Source organism: Fukomys damarensis, unplaced genomic scaffold (genome assembly GCF_012274545.1).
Source record: "Fukomys damarensis isolate Sample0158 unplaced genomic scaffold, DMR_v1.0_HiC HiC_scaffold_7, whole genome shotgun sequence".
Taxonomy (NCBI): Eukaryota; Metazoa; Chordata; class Mammalia; order Rodentia; family Bathyergidae; genus Fukomys; species Fukomys damarensis.
The window spans coordinates 27,171,436-27,191,638 of NW_022900919.1; the positions used below are offsets into that span (position 1 = coordinate 27,171,436).

The 20,203-nt window shown below is 41.6% G+C and overlaps 1 protein-coding gene across 4 annotated transcripts in view; it reads right to left on the reverse strand.

Annotated features, from left to right (window-relative positions):
* The window catches only part of Kiz (kizuna centrosomal protein), a 95,681-nt gene extending 77,321 nt beyond the window's left edge, over window positions 1–18,360 (reverse strand). Inside the window, exons 1-3 of one of the 4 annotated variants that reach the window (XM_010634201.3) lie at window positions 18,172–18,360; window positions 11,638–11,700; window positions 6,560–6,719 (exon numbers count right to left, since the gene is read on the reverse strand). In XM_010634201.3, the coding sequence (XP_010632503.1) occupies window positions 6,560–6,719; window positions 11,638–11,700; window positions 18,172–18,341 (393 nt within the window). In that variant the 5' untranslated portion in view covers window positions 18,342–18,360. Of the gene's footprint in view, window positions 1–6,559; window positions 6,720–11,637; window positions 11,701–18,171 lie in introns of those variants that run through there. The other 3 variants (XM_010634204.3, XM_010634202.3, XM_033761156.1) reach the window with 3 other exon arrangements.
* Window positions 18,361–20,203: the final 1,843 nt, after the last annotated feature.

The window sequence follows — 20,203 nt, forward strand, 5'->3', positions numbered from 1 at the left end:
AAATAAGAGTTTTAAATATTTGTTCTCAAATCTTATTCTCTTTTGGCACTATCACCTAACCACAGAATTTCTAATGAGAATCAATCTTTAAATAATGACATTACATCTTCAGAATGCCTCTGCTAGTAAACCCAAATGCTTCTTGCAAAGTTATAACTTAGGGCCATGGTGGCGAACGTATGGCACGCATGCTGCAGTGAGCTGTTTGTTATCACTGAAAGTTCTGAAAGGTTCTTCATCACTGACATGGAGTATAAGCAGTACCACATTAGTTCTCACATAGTTGTTCATGGTCCTCAAGAGTCAAGACAAAAAATGGAAGAATTTTCAGTCCAAGGGCAAGGGGGTCTCCGTGCTTCCTGAGTGTTTACTTCATGTCATTGTAAGAGCACTGAAATTGGAAGACAATGAGCTCACAGTAAAGAAAGAAAACAGACATGTAAACAATTCCAATCCGGTGCAGAAAGTGCTTCCTGGGGTAACATAACACAGACCTAAAGCAGGGCAGGGGAGGTGCCTTCTGAGGGAGGTAGGGAGAAGATAATTTGGAGCTTTGGAGGAGATACAAATTGTTCAGCAGCTTTAAAGTGCTGTGGTTGCATGTGCAATGAGCTCACAGTAAAGAAAGAAAACAGACATGTAAACAATTCCAATCCGGTGCAGAAAGTGCTTCCTGGGGTAACATAACACAGACCTAAAGGGGGGCAGGGGAGGTGCCTTCTGAGGGAGGTAGGGAGAAGATAATTTGGAGCTTTGGAGGAGATACAAATTGTTCAGCAGCTTTAAAGTGCTGTGGTTGCATGTGAGCGAGCAAGTGAGTGATGTGTGTGTGTGTGTGTGTGTGTGTGTGTGTGTGTGAAGAGTGCATGTGTGCAGGAGAAGATGCAGAACAGGAGAGGGAAGATAAGGGATGGGAGACATAAAGGCTCTGGGGAGAAACAGGCAGGAGTTGAGAACAGGCAAAGGCTGAAAGCCAGGAATAGGGAAGGAAGAGAGATGGGAGGGTCAGATGGAAATAGAGGGAAAAAATGGATAGGAGAGGACAGGAAAAGGAAGAGGTGAGCAAGTGTGCATGTCTGTGTGCGACAGTGTGTGCACATGTGGGCATGTGTGCATGCATGTGTGTGAGGTGCATGTTTATACAGTTATACAGGCAGAGACCAGCATCTGACCTTTGTTCTGAAAACTGTGGGGCAGCATTTCTGGCCAAGACATAACCAGTGAAGAGATGCCCAGTGTGGGGACCCTGTGTTTAGCACTGCTGCTGAGGGGAACTATGCAGATGCTGGTGATACTCTACACATGTCCTGCATCACTGTGGGTGCTCTGAGTTCCAATACCAGGGTCTCTGCGCCTAAGACTCCTTGTATCTGGGAAGGCATGGTTAACCCTACCGCTGCCTGTGCCTTTGCCCACCAGTTCTCAATTCACACCAGACAGTGCCCCGAATACACATCTCAGATGCTCCCAACCACTTGCCAGAGTTTCCCTGGGCAATGAGGCATGAGTGGCCAAATGCAGAAGGGGGCTTGGTGATACTTGCTGTGCTCTCCTTTGCCTTGCTCCCCCAGCCAGCCTCCTGATGTTCCTTCCTCTCCCAGGTGAGTCTCTTACAGCTGACTCTCTTCTTGGAGGCTACTTTGGGAAGAACCCAATCTGTCTGAGATAAGATAAAGGGCATCTGGGAAAAACAGCTCTAAGTGAGGACAAGATGGGGCGAGGACCCTTTTAGACAGCAGTCAATGCCAGGAGCAGGGAGGAGAGCACGAGAAGCCAAGCTGCTCACAGGACTCACACTCATGCTTACACTCTGGCACCGAGTTTAGTAGCTCCTTCACCCACTTGACAAGTGGCAATACAGCCCTACAGTCCCAATACTGTTTTTTCAAAACTACACAACACATCCATATCCTTAAAAAGCACTAAAATTATCTTTGGTCTCCAAATAACACAGTATGATTAGTAAAATCAGTTGAGACTGTTTTAGCTTTGAGCCATCTTAAAAGATTGGTACACACACAATCAGGTAGCCCTAGCCCATCACCATAGAGGGAGAAATCTATTCAGTATAATTTGGGCAGATCCCATTTCTCTCCCACTGCTTCACTTTCATTCACTTTCTTGCCTCTGGTAGTACGACCTGCAGGTCATCTGCTCTATCTGGGGGAAATAGCCCTGGCATTGCAGGTATGCAGGTAGTGCCCTGTGGACACCTGCCCAGACAACACAGGAGGCAAAGCTCAGACACCTAGATGGGGAACACTGGGAGGAGACAGTGGTTATCATACTTATAGCTACCACTGGACACAGGCAAAAGAAGAACCAGAAAAGAAGAGCATGAAGACACAATAGACCAACTTCCCTATGCAAAACTCTGCTGAACCCATGGCATGGCTCGCTGGGTTCTGACACATGGTCTGGTCTCATGTGTACTTAGAAAGTACAGGAATGAAGACTTGGAGTAGCCACGACAGGACAGTTCATGCAACTCACATCTTTCCTACTCTAACTACCTAATCTGTTCTTCTCTGCCATCAGCATGATGTTTTAAGAGATACTTCTTATCCAAAATTCTAAAAATCAACTTGTAAGTAATGTTTGAATCATATATATGGATAAAGCTTTTCATATTTCTGTAATTGCAGTGTATTATTTTCTTTAAAATAATCCCTTACGATGATACTCTTCTGTAGCTCAATACATAACTTTTAAAAAATATATCCTATTATATATAACAAATGCTCTTGTGGTGAATTAACCAACGGTCAATGTGGAATGCCCAGCTGAATTGAATCAGTGTGGCTAGATGTGGAAGACCCACATGAGGATTTTTGCCAATGGCATAAAAAGAGAACTGGGGGGGAAAGATCATTGGGTGTTGATTTTCTAGAAGCTTGCTGCTGTTGGTGTTCCTGAAGGGAACTTGGTTGTTCTCATCAGAGGAGGAACTTGGGGACTTGCTGTCACTAAGAATGGCTACTGTTCTCATCAGGGGAGCTTCAGTCTTCACCGTCAGCATTACTTCTTGGCTTCAGTATAGATCCTTCAGCCTAGTGGCACAAATCCTTCACCCCACCGGCACAGGTTTTCTGGCTTCCATCATTGGCCTTTGGGCCTTTGTGGTGCAGGTCCTCAATAGGGAGAAGCATGAGTTATTGCTTTGGGCTCTAGGCCACTGGCTGGACTCATGGAGGACACTGCCTTGGACTCAAAGACTTCAGCTGGACTTGTGCAGAACACTGCTCTGGGACCCAGACCTTTGGCTGGATTCTTTGAGTCTCTAGATCTCTTACACTCCTCTGCATTTGACTTTTTGGGTGACTATTATAAAATAATTCTATAAAGTATGTGTCCTGTATTATATCTATTCCCTTGCAAAATTCTGACTATAATAGCTCTCAATATAAACATATTTACAAAAGATGATCCTACCTTTCAAATTCATTGCTCCCACATTTGGTTTTATCAATAAATAAGCCCTCCATCAGAAAATAAGAGGACATTTTCTATTATTTCTTCAAGAAAAATTCTATGCTTTGTCCACTTTTATTTTCTCTGCGAAATTTCTGAAAAGTGGCTTATGACATAGATAGTTACAACTGCTCTTGAACTCTAAACATTCTACCTAAATACTAAGATACTGCTGGAGTGCTATACCCAAAACTTGCTATGACTTAAGCACAGCTAACCCTCAGCTTCTCAATATCCTTTCCCACTGAAAGCCTTTGCCTTCTGAAGCTGTGACTGCTAATATCATGTCTGAGATGGGGAAAATATAAATCAAGCCTGGAATATCTTCCTATGCAGAAAACTAAAGAAGGCTCAGAACAATGGGGCCATGATTAAAGGACACAGGAGTCAATCTAAAGAATTCCTATTATGGCTTGTGTCTAGACGTCCCCCAAAGCCTCATATGCTCATAATTGGGGCTTTTCAGTGGTGGCTGGATCTAGGGTATGTGAATATGGATTAAGGGTGTGTGTGAACTAAATTAGTCCACTGATTTGTAGCATAGTTCTGGGTGTGGATAATGGGAAGGCCCATCCTGGATGGTGGCGGCACCACCCAATAGGCTGACAGCTTGGATAGAATATAAAGGGAAAGAGGGATTCTGCTACCTGCTTGCTGCTTCCTTCTTGCCATACCATGGACTGTTTCTCCTCTGTGATGCCCCTCTGCCATGCTGCCCTGCCTTGAAGCTAGCCCTCTATAAACTGTGAGCTGAAATAAACCTTTCCTCCTTTAACTTGTGGGTACCAGATATTTGGTCTCACCAAGGAGGATGTAACTAAGACAATTCTCAATGGCTGGTAGAGTATGTACTCAGCATACAGAACGGCCTAGGTTCAACCTCCAGCACCCTAAATGATAAGGAAACTAGTCAAGTTTGAAAAACAGGAGCAATAAAAAATACTATAACTGATAACAAACTAACTAAATAATTAGATCAACTGTGATATTAAAAAAAGAAAGAAAGTAGGGGAAGGGAGGAAAATGTCCTTTGTTACAGAAGAAAGTCAGGACACGAAGCAGAAAATCACCACTTCACAATCTCCACTGTAATAACTGATTCAGGCAAGGCACATCAACGGATCCCAGAACCACTAGATAGAATGCTAGTGAGGAACACATTATTCTAGTGATGCCAAACTATCACTCTATAGTTATTTACTAATTTACAGGTCGAAGGTACACTAAAACAGACACATCTAGAGATCACCACTGTAACAAAGGGCTCACTCAGGCAGGATCTCCTGACAGCATGGCTTCTGAGGGAAGGCTGGTGGAAGTGAAACTGTGACTTATTTAGTCAATAGCTGCGACTATTTCCTTCAAAATTAACAGAAGGAAAACACAGTCCTCAGCATCACAGCTACATTTTCAGTGCTCAACAGGAGCTACAGTGGTAGATGGACCAGACATCTGCATCACCGCAAAGGTCCCTGGGTGGTATTGGATTAACTGCATTTCTAGTTTTCAGAAAATACAGGGGTGCTGCTCCAGTAAATGGGATCTCCAACTCAAAATGGCCACACCTGTCCTCCCCCTGCAAAATCTGTGTTGTGAGGAATAAGAGGAAGCATGGCAGGAGATGAAATCAGATTAAAAGACTTAAGGTACAATAGCTAGTAACATAAAAAACAAGAACTATATGAATCCTAGTGGGCTTAAGGTCTGGAAGTATAAAATACCTTTGGGGAGAACTGGGGAGATTTGAAGAGGGGCTCTGTAATGGTGAAGCTTAACGGTCAACTTGATTGGCTTGGAGGCTGCCTAGTGGATTAGTAAAGCACACTTCCGGGTGTGTTTGTGTGGGTCAGGGAGGTGTGACTATGGGTACCGTATTTGGTTCCTGCCCCTTCATGTCTGGCACTGTTCCTCTGCTCTACTCCTCAGGCACCATGAATTGAGGAGCTCCACTCTGCCACAACCTTCTCCCGTGACATTTCTGCCTTGGAACAAGCTGACCATGGACTGTAACCTCTGAAAATGAGATAAATAAACTATTTTCCCCTTTAAGTAGTGGATGTTGGGCATTATGTCCTTGCAAAAAAAAAAAAAAAAAAAAAAGCCAATTGATACAGACTGATTATTTAATGATGGAGTTGTCATTACTTTTCTTAGGTGTGACTGCAGGCATATAGACAGACTGCCTGCTGTTCAGGAGATCACACTAAGTATACCGATACATGAAGCAGACTTTTATGCACACCAAGAAAATACAGCAAAATATTTGCAAGCACTGCCTCTAAGTGGAGAACAGGGAAGTGGTCTTAATAATAAGTTTTTAAATTTTCCTGTAGAGGGCTGGGGATTTAGCTTAGTGGTTCTGCCACTTGCTTTGCAAGTGCAAGGTCCTGAGTTCGATCCCTGGTACAAAAAAAAAAAATTCCTGTAGAGTTGAAATTTTCTCAATAAAACTAGGCTAAGGAAAAACTGAAAGGAAAAAAAAAAGGCAGCAAGATGCTGAAGCCAACTCCTCCTGTACCCGGTGTTCTTTGGGTTAACTGGGCAACAATGCCTAGCCATGCAAATGGTCAGAAAGGCCTCACTCCAGGCTTCCACACTTGCCCTGACTTGTGGAACAGCAAGTAATTAAACCCTGGAGGGGAATGATGTACCAGAGCAAAAGGGCCTCAAAGAGCAGTTGCACAGCCCAGGAGAATGACTATTTCTATCCTTCAGTGCTGTCCCCAATGTCCTGCTGGGCCAGGAGGGAAGAGCACAGGCACAGAAAAAGGACCCTGTAAAAAGGTAACAGTTTGTAGAGGAAACTAATGCTGCTCAAATTTGATCATTCCACCAACAACTACCAAGTGTCGGACTTTGCACCTGGGGCTGGCTAGTGATCCTATCTGGGACACAGATACTCCATTAATTCCTCAACTGTGGTAGCAATATTAGGAAATGCAATTTCAAGTTCTCTGATCAAATGTGGCCACATGGTAATTCAAGATAAAGCTTATACTTAATCATACGGGCAACCAACTGAAACTTTGTGACTGTCACTCTTCTGAAAATAGGTTTTTTAAAAACATAGTACAATACAAGGTGTCACCTTCAGTTCCTGAAGCTTTGTACTTGTGGTAAAGTGCCCAACGTGAGCTTGAACACGCTCGAATTGTTTTACATATTCTTGGTTTCGAGTACGAGCCTTCTTTTCAGATTCATTTATTTCCTTCAGGTATTTCTTTAGTTTTACATATTTCAGCTTAACTCTAGGGAAAAAAAAGCAAAATTTTTAACAATGGAGTGGATTCTGACAGATCTAAGGATAACTTTTCTTTAACAAAATTGTTAATGAGGCAATGAAATCTAGGATACTTTACCCAAGGCACTGTAACTCAAAAGATACAGTGCATATACATTTTCAGAGAGAGATATTAATCAGCATCACTGAGGTGCCACAAGGGGTACATCATGGCAGAATACTCTTACTCTTGAAGAACATACACAAGATCACACAGTAACACTCTCATGGTAAAGATTTATATGAATTTATTTCTCAAAATGAAGTATGATTTCAGGAGTGGCATCTATGTAGCCACATTCAGTTACATAACACATTGGCATTTTCATATATGACATATAACTTCAAAGTTACTTGCTCATATGGGAATAGGACAAACCTATAAATGATAATCCATACAACTGAGAAATTGTAAAAGTTCAAAATATTAAAAAGCTCTCATTTTATAAAAATATTGGTTAGACATTCCAATAACCATACTTTAAAAATATGTTTATAATAATATATAGATTTTACTCAAATTGTGAAGCACCAAACGACACACTGGACAGCTCCAAATAGTCCTCCTGCTCTTCCCAGGTCACCAACACTGCTAATCCAACTCTTCTTCACAAGTATTGAAATCATAAGAGTACCTGTTACATGGTTTTTACATTGCTAATAGCCTAACATTCTTTTACCAAGAAAATGAGTTTTAAATACCACAAATATATTCATTCCAAAACACAGATTGCAAAGAAAATAGATATTTTCAACACTAATTACCAACAGACCTTAAACCTCTAACACTAGGCCAACAATTTTCAAATTGATGATGTGCCTTGACAGTGGTTACCTGTTACCATTCTGAAAAGAACTTATGACCGTTTCTTTTTTGTTTTGCCTATACCTGCATTTTGGACACAAATGACAGAAATGGAGGTAAACCTAACACAGGGTTTTTCACACTGAGGCACTTAGCAAAGCGGGTGTCCAATATCTGTCTGGAGTAGGTGCCATAGTAACCAAGCCTTCTCCATCCACATTCTAGCTCCCTTCTTTACCAGACATCTAGTCAGACATCCACCTGTCCACGCAATCACTCATATGCTTGGCCCTCTAAACGTGAAAGCCAGTCACATACAGTCAATAGAAAAAAAAAAAGTCAACTGAGTAAACACAGTGTGGTGAAGACTGTGCAGGAAATGGAAAGGCACTTTCACAGACTGGGCAACCCTGACCTGATAAAAGGGAAGTAGGGACCTTCCTAGTGGAAGTCCTGAAAAATGGATAAAAGTTAAGCGAAATTGGGGAAAAAGAAGAATAAAGAGATAAGAGGAAAACTTCTAGGCAGCATAAACTGCATGCCAGAGAGTTCAAAGGCAATACCTAAGTTCTTGACTCTTCACTGCTTGAAGACTCTGTGCGTATTAACTCATTATGAGCTTGTCCATAATTATCATTATTCCCCATTAAAATAACTGCCACAAAGCAGGTACAAGATATTTTACATTCATAGAAGTATGATACAGTACCGTCCTACATCAGTAATACTAAAATCAGTTTTGGTTTGAAATTTACTTTGTCTGCAAATAAGATTGCTACCCCTGTTTTTTTCTGGGCTCCTGTCACATGGAGAATTGTTTTCTATCTTTTCACTTTCAGTCTATGGGCTTCTTTTTGCACTAGGTGTGTTTCTTGTATACAACATATTGTTGGATTTTGCTTCTTATTCCATTTTGCCAGTCTATTTCTCTTGATTGGTGAGTTGAGGCCATTGACATTGCTGATTATAACTGATATGCACTGACTTATTATTGACATGTTATTGGCCTTTTGTTGACTCTTTTTACTATTTCACCTTCTCCTTTTAATTTCTTGCCTTGCCTATTTGATTTGCTCTGTTGGGCCTCATGGTGTTGTTGCCTTCATTGTCTTTTTCTAGGATCTTGTTTAGAATTCCTTGTAGTGCTGGTTTGGTATTCATGTAGTTTCTCAGGTGTTCTTTGTCGTGGAAGTGTCTTATTTCTCCATCCATTTTGAAAGAGAGTTTTGCTGGATACATCAGTCTAGGTTGGAGGTTGTTCTCTTTTAGTACTTGAAATACCTCATTCCAGGCTCTCCTTGACTGAAAGATTTGTGTTGAAAAGTCTGTTGTGATTCTGATGGGCTTTCCTTTGCATGTGATTTGTTTCTTTTCTCTTACTGCCTGTAGTATTTTATTCTTCTGTTGGGTTTCTGGGATCTTGATTATTATATGTCTAGGTGTAGATTTTTTTTTAATTGTGGCTAGTTGGGGTCCTACATGCCTCAGTTATCTTAATGTCAAATTCTTCCCCTACTCTATGATACATAGTAGGGACCGTTCTTTATCAGAGCTACATTTAATGATATTACTCTAGAATGTTCTCTTTCCAGATGATGATTAAGATGCTAAAAAAAAAAAAATGCTCCCAGGTACCACAACAGCAACAGAACTTTGCTGTTTCCTGGATATTACTCTTTTCTTTGTTTTGTTTTTAATGGAATGTGCTGAATTCTATAATTTTCTTCAGATGACTGCAGAACCTGGAAAAGCTGTTGCTGCTATCGATGCATAACATACTATTATTAGTCTTTTTATATAAATATAAATATAAATATAAATATAGATATACATATTTATACAAATTGAATTTTGGGAAACTTTAACGGTGCTGCCAACTTTGGAAAAAGTCATCCCAATTTACTGTGTTGAGTTGGCATTGTACAGAAATGGACAGCCATATTGGTCTAGAAATGTTAATTTATTTTTATTTATTTTTTTTCCATGTGTACAGAGGTAACGAACTGTATTAAATATGTAAGGTCATATCTACGTGGGTTTGATTACAGAAACTAAGTATTCTCTAAATAATGAAAAAAAGAATAAGATAAGACTATAAGATCAAGAAGCAATTTAAATATGTTCGGGGACCATTTTCATCTCCAGAATTAAGGATTATTTTAATGTTACATCATTGCCTTTTCTCTTTTACTTTCCTTTTTAGTTTCATTTTAGGATTTCCTATTTTTAATGTTCATACAGAGATTTCTTTAACTGAAATACCGAATAGTTTCTTTGGTGTGAAAAACTGTAAGAGTACACAGGATCCTAATGAGATAGATAATAATGTGAAATAGGAAGTAAAGGGCTAAAGGTGTAGAGAAAGTGGGAAGGGTGGGGGAAAGGTAATAAGGGAGAGGAAAAAAATATGAGAAACTGAAAAAATGGAAATAAAGTGTTTGTAAATGGGGAGGGGAGGAAGGGTGAAGGGAGGGCAGGGACAAGGGGAAAAAATGAGAATCAAGACCTATTATGTAAAGGTACAGAATCCCAATGATGAATGTAACTGTACTGTATACCTAGATTGTACCAATAAACTCAATTTAAAAAAAAAATAACTGCCACAAGCTCACTTGGCTGAGAGCTGCTGGGTCGCAACTGAGGTGCTTACCAACAGATCCTATGTGCTTATGTGCTATACTCAAAGAGCTTGTTGTGCTTAAGAAACTAAACTTTCAGGCAACATAGCATTTTAGGGAGAGGGTGGAAAGAGATGGTGGTGATGGAGAAAAGGTGAGTTGTGGTAGGGGACACCTCCAGAACCCTAGTCCATCCCATCACCTTCCTTGTACCAGCCACCACTGCAGCTGCCTGGCAACACTAGCCTCAGCTCCCCACCTGCTCTCTTGGGATGGTCTCCCGTTGCTAGCAGCAGGAAACACACACCTGCATTCAAGAAGGAGTTTACTCCACCAGGCCACCTTTACAATGGATGGGGGTGCTCAGCAGAGCAGAGGGCAGTCACCCCTGTTCCTCTGAAGGCCTGGAGGAGGCAAACCAGGCAGCTGCCACATCCTTCTTCTCAGCCTCGTTCACAGCTGTGTGACCACCTCCACAAGTCAACCACCACCCACATAAACCCTACATTCAGGCACTGCCTTCTTGGGGAATCAGGTGGAGGCAGACACATTAGTTAGTTTGGATTTTAAGGTACAAGAAGCTGCCCAAGTACAGGCTGCATGGAGTCTATACCAGTCTCAGCCCCATCAATGATGGGATGGCAAAACAGTTGCCATGGACCTCCTCCAATTTGGGCTGACCCTGAGGCCAGGGCACCCTCAAGATAGCTGCTTCGTGTTTCTTTTGAAGCTGCTAGGGCATCTACCTTGAATGGAAACCTTGGAAGTACATTTGTTTTAAACTAATGGATAATTCTGAAGAAAAGGAAACAAACAGATTTAATGGGTGATTTGGTTTTACAATATTCTCATCTCTCTCTCTCTCTCAATTATTTTCATTTCTCACTCTTAGTGTGACATGCATAATCACAAAGTTAATGCCATCATAGCCAGGAACTCTATATTAATGTGAAAGGTAATGGTATACATTTAGGTTATGAATAACGTTTAGTTTTTATAAAACAGAAATTAAGATATTAAAATCTGTTTTTAATATCATACTAAGTAATCTGGAAGGGAAAACATATACATTATCCACTATTATAATTATAATATTTTTAATAGTCATTCTCATATATCCATGAAAAATGAGAAACCAGGTAACCCTGCCTACAGCAGTTTGTTAAAAAAATCAACTATAATAATTACATGCCATAATTATTATAGAAACTGTTAATTTAAAATATTTAAGCAAATCATATTCCTAAAATAATGCAAAAACCAAATAATAAAATTTTTCTTCATAATTTTCTTTATCAATTTTCTTCATAACAATATTAAATTGCAGCAACCAATTCAAATTATTACATCTTAGAAATAAAAGAATGGGAAAAGTATTACAACTACAGAATTTGGAGCACGGTTTAAATTTTGATTCATATATTCAAACTGCCTTGCAAACTGTCAGCACCATCATCACTTACCTGTATATGTCAGACTGATTATACTCATAAAGTTCCTTTTCCAGTTCTAGTCTCTTCTTCTCACTATAATCCAGACAGAAATACTTCATAAATCATCATATTAATAAGTAATAAGCTGATCAACCTAAGCCATAATCTCTTTCAAAATCACATCTCTGTGAGAATGCTTCTTTGGTCTAAAAAGCAGAAAATGCCAGATGTGCTTGAAACAAAGACATAAAAACATCAATTGCTAGGGAAGTCCAAAAACAAAACAGAGGCGAACAGGAGGCAAAACCCCCAAATTCTCCAAGTGAAGGGGAAAATACAGCAGGAGAGGCTGGGACACGTGTTCGTCACTCAGCAGGTGCCTCTCAAGAATCCTGAACAAGGCAGACGCTGCTCTGGGCCCAAGTCTAACATGGTGACCAAGCTGCCTTTGGCCCTGCCCTGGAAAAGGTGACATTTCAGGGGAAGACAGACAAAAATAAGATAAATCTGTAAAGTAAAACAGGGCCAGTTTCTCCCAGCTGGTGGTGTTCAAGCAGTGGGCCTGCTTCCCCAGAAGCATGCTGGACTGAAAACTGGTAGCTCACTCTGCTCCTAGTCAGAGGCCTGGACAGAGTTATGATGAGGCCGCTGGGAAGCACACCTGGCCTCACTCACACCTGATGAAGATCAGGTCTCCTAACACTCCAGACTTAACCTTTTATAACTTTGCAATGTTGTCTTGCCTGTCTGATGGTAGCACTAAGGAGTAACCAGCGATGTTCAGGTGAGTCCTGACAGTAAGCCAGAGGAGGAATTCAAAGACCAAGGACTTCCAACGCTAGACTTAAGTGACAAGGTTAGAGGTAGGAGAAAGGGAGCAATGACAGCCAAGAGCTGGGGGCAGAGGGTAGAGATGTGGTGGGAAGCCACTTCCCAAGAAGACGCAACCATAGAGGGCTCCATCTGCTGCCACCACTCAGAGTCAGAGTCTCACCTCACTAAAGCCTAACTGCTGTTCTAAGTTAACATTAACTAAAGGCTGTAAGAGAAGCCACATCATTCCTGAAAGAAGAATACTGAAAAAAGACTGTGAAACTAAGATCAGTAATCCATCAGAAGGTGATCTCAAGCTGGCCTCCTGCAGGATAACAAGTTTCCTTTTGAACTCAATTTTTGTTTCTGTTTTCCTTCATCTTTTTTTCCTTAAAAAATTATCCCCCTGGGGCATAGTAGTACACTCCTGGAGACTGAAGCAGGTGGGTTGCAAGTTCAAGTCCAGCTTGGGCAGTGAGACTGTATAAAAAGAAAAATAACAAAGGCTGGAGATGTAGCCAGTGCTAAGGCCCTGAGTTCAATCCCCAGTACTGAGGAAAAAAGCTCCCAAATTACTCCGAAGCTGTATTACAAATTAAATAAGTTTCTGTCCTAGTACAATATTAAATGGAAATTTCCATTTATCCAAAATTCTTTTGATGGGTAAATGAAATCCAACACCAAACACACCGCCTTTACTTGGGGAATACAACCTATTCTTCAGCTGGGGAATGCCTATGCTAAAAAGGGGAAAAAATAATAAAACCACATTTTAGCTTCCCACAGATGTTTACTGTCTCATTAACAGTGAACTCAGAATAGATATGAAGGAAATATGGTATAATTGCTTCTACATTAGGAACTTTTATTAGTCATTTTTCCCCTTGAAAGGTTTTATACTCAGTTGGGTGCTTAGGTCATGAAGACTGGGAAGTCTGGGTAATTTGTCATTAAACTGAAGAGACAAAGACTTACGTGCTCCATGACCTGTGCCAAAACACACTGCTTGATTTCTGCAGTACTCTTGCCAGGAATGTGTGACTGGAGTCTGCTCTGGAGGAACCAAGAGATGGACCCAGCTTGCAGATCACCCTCTAGAATAAGGGTTGAACTCTATGTGACTGTCAGGAGCATGAAAGAAAAGGTGAGCCTGAGGAACTGCTCCAGACTGGGGGACAGTGAAGAGACATGGTATACAAAATGTAGCCTGGGTTCCCAGATGAGACTCGGCCAGAAAGAAAAAGGGACAAATGTTTAGGATAGTTGGAAATGTGATGAGGGTCCATGGACTGGAGCACCAAGACTAAATCCTGTAAAGAGGGTTGTGTATGAGAGCAACCTTGTGAGAGGAGGTAGGACCTGGAAAGCTGGCTAGGGAAATAAGCAGGACTTGTCAATTACAAGATCCCAGGATAAGGGCTGGGGATTTAGCTCAGTGGTTTTGCTGCTTGCCTCACAAGCACAAGGACCTGAGTTCAATCCTCAGTACCAAAAAAACCCAAAAAACAAAAACAAAAACAAAAAAAACCAAGGTCCCAGGATAGTGCCAAATAACCCCCAGGACCTTGTATGTGGAACTTCTCATGAGTTCCTATGAGATGTGGACAACATATAAGGACATAGACGCCAGGAGGAGACCACTGTCATGACTCCTCATGGTATCCCACTCTGTCCTTCTAGAGTGCACTTTTTTTTTTTTTTTCTTGTTTGGCCCAAATTCACTCTACAGAGCCAGTTTCTCCCTTACTACTTCACTCCTCACTTTTCAAATAAATTTTCAGCACCTGTTGGCTTGTCTTGTTCAATTTTTCATTTAAGGCAAGCAGAACATGGAATACATTTAATTGGTGAGCCATTTCTAAAGGAATTACCCCATAACACTTGTTTTATGGGAATATTCACTGGAGATTTTAGGAGTAATGGGGTATCCTATCTATAATCCTCAAAAGGGTCAGAAAAGATTAAAGGTGTCAGTAGAAAAGATGAAAATGTAATAGAATAGTTGAGGAATCTGGATAAGGGGAATATTGGTGGTCTCTGTCCCACATTTATAACTTTTCTAAAGCTTGAACTTATTTTGAAATGATTTTTTAAATTAATCTATAACATTTTCTGAAAAAGGATCAAAGTCTCTTTGGAAGTCTATCCTCTCCCAAGCAGCAAGCTCTTTTTAATAACAAATTCAAAACTTCTTTATTCCAATTCTGTCTTCTGTACTTGTAAGAGCCTACTAATCACATTTCCTTTCCATAAAAGAACACTTCACACAATGAAAGATCACAAACACCCTATGGCCCTCTATTCCAGGCAGAGTAGCATGAATCTTGTCAATTCTTTACCACTGGCCAACTTTCTAACCCCCTCAGCCTGTTAAAAAATATAAGACTTAAAACCTGATATTAATCTCAATAAAAAAGGCAAGAGAAGCCTTACTAGAGGACTGCCTTTTCACAAATATTTCAGAACCTTTCAAACACACTGCCTTGTATGCTTCCATGGTCTGTGTTTTCAGTTACCTGCACTCCTTCATCAGGACCATGGCAAGTCTGACACAGCTCAGAGCTCCTGATATGGCTGAGTGCTCTCCTTTTAAGCCATTTATTACTCTGTTTTTGGCCTCAATATCATAATTCTCCACTATACTCAGCTTGACTCAACTAATATCTCAGTGTCAATTTCTAAACTATTATGATATCTCACGTTGAATCAATATTGGCATTGAAAAAATGGGTCTTTAAAAGAGATGTTTTTCTATACAATAATTCTAAGAGCCAATTCCACTTACATGTTTCTACCATGCTTGTGGGCACTATACACACTACAAGTCACTCCATCAAATTCTTCAAGATTCAGTTAATGACTCTCACCACAATGCAGAGAGAACACTGTATACCCACAGAAAAACATTCAGACTATAAAATTATGTCTCTGTGAGAATACAGCTAAAATGACCTAAGCTCAAAATATGACAGTTATGAGGACACAGTTTTTAGACCAGCTAACATTTCAATGATCTCCTTTAAAAGGGCTGGGGAAGGGTGGGGAGTATTTGTTTTGTTTTTAAATATCCCATTCCCCAGAAGTTTCTGGATTGATAAACCATCTTGTCTACTACCCAGATTTCAATCTTTTAAACAACTATGGAATTTTAGAAAACAGTGGTCCTTGTGATCACCAGGATTGATTTTAATAAAAAGGTGCATCCACATTGAGGCCAAACTCTTAAGTGAAATAAATAGGACACACATGTGTAAATGCCGAATAGTTTCTCTGGTGTGAAAAACTAAAAGTGTAAATAAGGTTCAAATTGTTTAACTGATAATGTGAAATAGGAAGAAAAGGTCTAAAGGAGTAGGGGAAGTGGGAAGGGTAGGGGAAAAGGAAAGAAGGGAAAAGGAAAGTATGAGGAAAGGAAAAAATGGAAACAAAATATCTGTAAATAGGGAAGGGTGGAGTGGGTGAAGGGAGGGCAGGGGAATGGGGAAAAAATAAGAACCAATATATATCAGGTAAAGGTACAAGATCCCAATGATGAATGTAACTGTATTGTACACCTAAAATGTACCAATAAACTTAATGGGGGGAAAAGGGTGCATCCAAATATAACACAATGATGTCCTTTATGCACTGCTTCACAAAATTACAGCTTTCAATATTTTTAAACTTTAAGGCCTATTAGTCAAATAAAGAAAAAAAATGTGAGACCTTGCTTTACATATTATTCAAGTCCCCTCGTTTCTGGAGAAAAACCAAGGTTCAGAAAGGCCAAAATTATTTGATCAAGGTCTCTCAACTGGTCATGGACTAGAACCCAGGTTTCTACATTTTCATTGCAGCTTTATCTTTATTTAAAGTTATTTGCCTCTATTTTGTGTGTACTATGCATTAGAGTTAGTTATGGATTCTTAAAATGAAAAATGAATATACACAGCAACAGATTTTTACTGACTTATAAAATAAAACAAATCTCCAAATGCAGAAGCACGAACAGGCCATAAAATTTAACTCGAATTTCTTATATAATTTCAACAGCCTCACCTTGCTTAATAATTAAAGCAAATAAGTGTTAAACATAAAGTGTGTAATGATTACACAGTTATTGTACCATACGGACTATAAACAGCCAGGTGTTCCTAGCACAGGAAGCAAGAATAACTCATAGTTAACCTAGTTTTAAAAAAACACCATTTAAATCAGTAACATTTTAAGATCAGGTCTTTAGATGAGAGAGACACAATAACTGAAGGCCTGCGATAGCTAATCCACTCTTCAAACAGAAAAGACAATAAACCCAAAAGCACTGTAAGTGTCCTGAAACACAGCAATGTCCTGTTCTCTAATTATCAGGGATGTGCTGACATTTAACATCATCTTGGAAATATCATAAGATGCACTTTTCCTGGTGGATTGGAAAATGGTTATTATCCAGTGACAATATGTAGCCACAGCATTCTATGTAAGACAGTCATAGCTCCTAGACACTAGCTGGTTGACTTTGGGATTTCTTCCATAAATTCAACAAATATTTACCAAGCACCTGCTCCAATACCAGTATTCTATTATGAGCTCAAGATTGAGCTAAGTTTGGTTCTTAGCCTCCTGGAATTCTCAGTCTATGCAAAGAGCACGTCACTTTAAGCCCCCCGCCCCCACGCCCCAACACCTAGAGAGTGCTTTGAGAATGCAAAGGGTGCAAAAGTTAGGAAATGGGTTGAGGCAGGGAAGGTTCTGCAGGGAATGATTTTTTTTTTAATTGGAGATGAAGAAGTCCCTGTAGGTGAGTGGCAGTAAGAAGGAAGAAAACAGGACGTGAAAAAGAACATAAAATACGGTGCAAACAAGGAGACCTGTTTAGATGCTCTATAAATAACTGACAAAAATTAAATCTAGCATAAGATGAATGTAATTTCTCTTCAAAATCACTCACTTCTGCCTTTACCTTATATGTAATCATTGTATCGCTATCATTTTGGAATTGTCAGACAGCTTTCCTGTTCACAAGAATGATTTTGTAATTTTTAATGCTCATTAAATGTTTCATTTATCAAGAGATTTAAAAATCTATTTCCTCTCTTGTCAACTAATGAGATGAGTAACTCCAATTAATTTGGCAGCTACATGAGTTCCAACAACTTACCTTTCATGTGGTTATTTATAGTCAATTGCTTTTTAATTCTTTCACTTTATTTACTTTTAGATCTAGCTGTTTTTAGGCTCCCATCTTTCCTAAGTTAATCAAAAGCAACATGAACTCTGTGGAAGTTGAACTTCACTGGCTGGAAATTTCATCCCTTCTCTGGAAATCTAACCAGCCCCAGCTACCCACTAAAACACAAACCAATCAACCACCAAGACCGCTGCATTTGAGTGCGGCATATCTAACACACACTCTCTTCCTCCTGAGTTCCTGGACCTGTCATCTGGATGCAGAGCTGCTATCAAGGTGGGATGACAATCTGAAGAGAGGAGGCGTGCAGCAGGGGACTGGAGAAATTCACAGGGCTTGATGTTGAGTGACAGGCAGGAGATCTCCCACTCTCGCGTCTGGGCAAATTGAGACGCGGCTTTGATCGCCTAGGGGAGACCCAGCAGTTCCGTGTCACCCCCAAGCCCGGGGACTCGAGAAGCCGCAGTCTAGGCGCGGTCGGGACGTCCAGGATGGCCAGCGTGGCCCAAGGCGGAGTTGTGGGAAGGAACAGGGTGCCTTGAGGGCCCACGCAGCGCCAGCCCCGTCCCACCCAGTCGGCGTACCTGTCCCGCAGCTCTTGCTGGAGGCGGCCCAACCTCTCGTAGTACTCGGAGCTCGGCAGGGACAGGGACGCAGCAGTAGGCTGGCACATACTGCCGCCCGAGGTTGCGCCCTCCCGCCTGGCCTCAGAGCCGGCCGTGGGCCCGGGTTGCCACGGACACTGTCCCAGCATGCACCTCGGTAAACACAGCTCGCTGTTGCCAGCGGGGGAGGAGCAAACTGGTGGGGCGGGGCGGGGCCTTGTAGCGGAGGGGCGGGGCAACATGTAAGGGAATAAGCGAGGTTTCTCACAGTGCGTGGCGCCATGGAGGGGTGTGGCAAATACATTTAGGTGGGAAAGAAGCCCGGAAGGGGCGGGGCGGGCTCCGCGGGGCGGGCTCCCCGCAGTTGGAGTCCCTCTTTCTGACCCTCCGCTGTCCCTCTACCCCTCTGCCCCTTTGCCTTCTTCTCATCCTTAGGAACTCACATTAGCTGCATTAACTTTACAAGGCATATTCGCTCTCGCTTCTTTCCCCCTTTTTCCCTCTCCTTCCCTCCCAGGACTCGCTGAATGCCAGGCACTCTGATAAGGTTGTTTTCCTACCAGCACTGACAACCCTGGATGTACTATCTAGCTTACTTGAAAATGCACGCGCCTCTCAGGATGTGTTTAATATTCCAGTCATGACGAGGGGGCTTCCACTTGTGGCCTGCAAGGCACTCGTGTATACAGACAGCTCCATTGACCGCGTCCAGACGTCCTAGGAATCCTCCCTGGGTTCCTGGCAGCTGCTCCTCCACATGCAGGTTGCTCTGCGAGTCCAAGGCCCCTCACAGGGACAGAGGCGGCTGTTAGGACTGTGTCAGTGTAGCGTCAGATTAGTTGATAGGTGGCGGCGTCTGTGAGAAGTCCCAGCAGCATCAGTTTTCACCTTCCCTGCGTGGTGAGAAGCCACCTGAAGAAGGCCACCATATGCCATGCCCCCACCATGTACTTCAGTCCCTTCACTTCTTCGTGACTTTTGGTTTCTTTCCTCAGCCCTTAATTTCGCTCATGTGCAAGATGTGACTTAAACCAGGAAGCTGATCCTTAGTAGGAGAAATGGAACCATCGACAATATAAAATTAGGTGGTCACTTAGCCTTCTTTCACTTTGCCAGGTCCAGATCAAGGCCCCAAACGGAATGCCAAGTGCCATCTGCCTCAATACTAAAAGTTATAAATCAAGATAACAGACTGTAGGTAAAAGGGGTTCTCTGCTACTACCTTGTCCAAGGCACCTTCTTAAGAACTTGGAAGCCCAGGATAGACTCCTTCCCTAGTCCCTGCACCCCTACCGAGGCTCCAGCAGCAGAACCTCCCTCACTGGCACAGATGTGTATGTCCTTCCTGCTCCCCAGCCCAGAAATCCTAGCTCTGCCCATATGCCTGCCTCAGCTTCCCCTCGGCATCAGGGTAGAGGCCAATGATGGTCCACCCAACAAAGAGGGATTGGAAAGCAACATGGGCCCCTGTGCACAGGAAACATCAGGGGAACCCTTCATAAGTTCTAGAAGGTGTGTGTGTGTGTGTGTGTGTGTGTGTGTGTGTGTGTGTCTGTCTGTCTGTCTGTCTGTCTGGGTGCTCGCTGTGGGCATGGCCCTGACCCTGGAGCCTGCTTGCCTGCTGAGGAGTAGCCAGAGAAAAGTCAGTACTGGAATCTAGTACACAGAAGCTAGGGCAGGGTCTCTTGCCAGACCTAAAGGTAGCACTGACATAACTTTCAATTAGTTGCTCTAATCAAATCATTATACCAAACTGATTCAATGCTAGAGTGCAAAAGTTTCTTTTATTGATTTTTAGTATAATCAAAATTATACTACAAAGCTAGCAAAAGAAAATGTGTTATATTTTTAGGATATTTTATTAGCTCCATCTCCCCACCCGGATTTACTCTTTAAGAAAAAAAAAAATCCCCAAACAATCAATGTATCTATTTTCTAATGCTTTTCAGCAAACAGCACAGAATAAGCAGGTGAAGCAGTCATTTAGCATCTTCATTTTTCATTAGGCCAT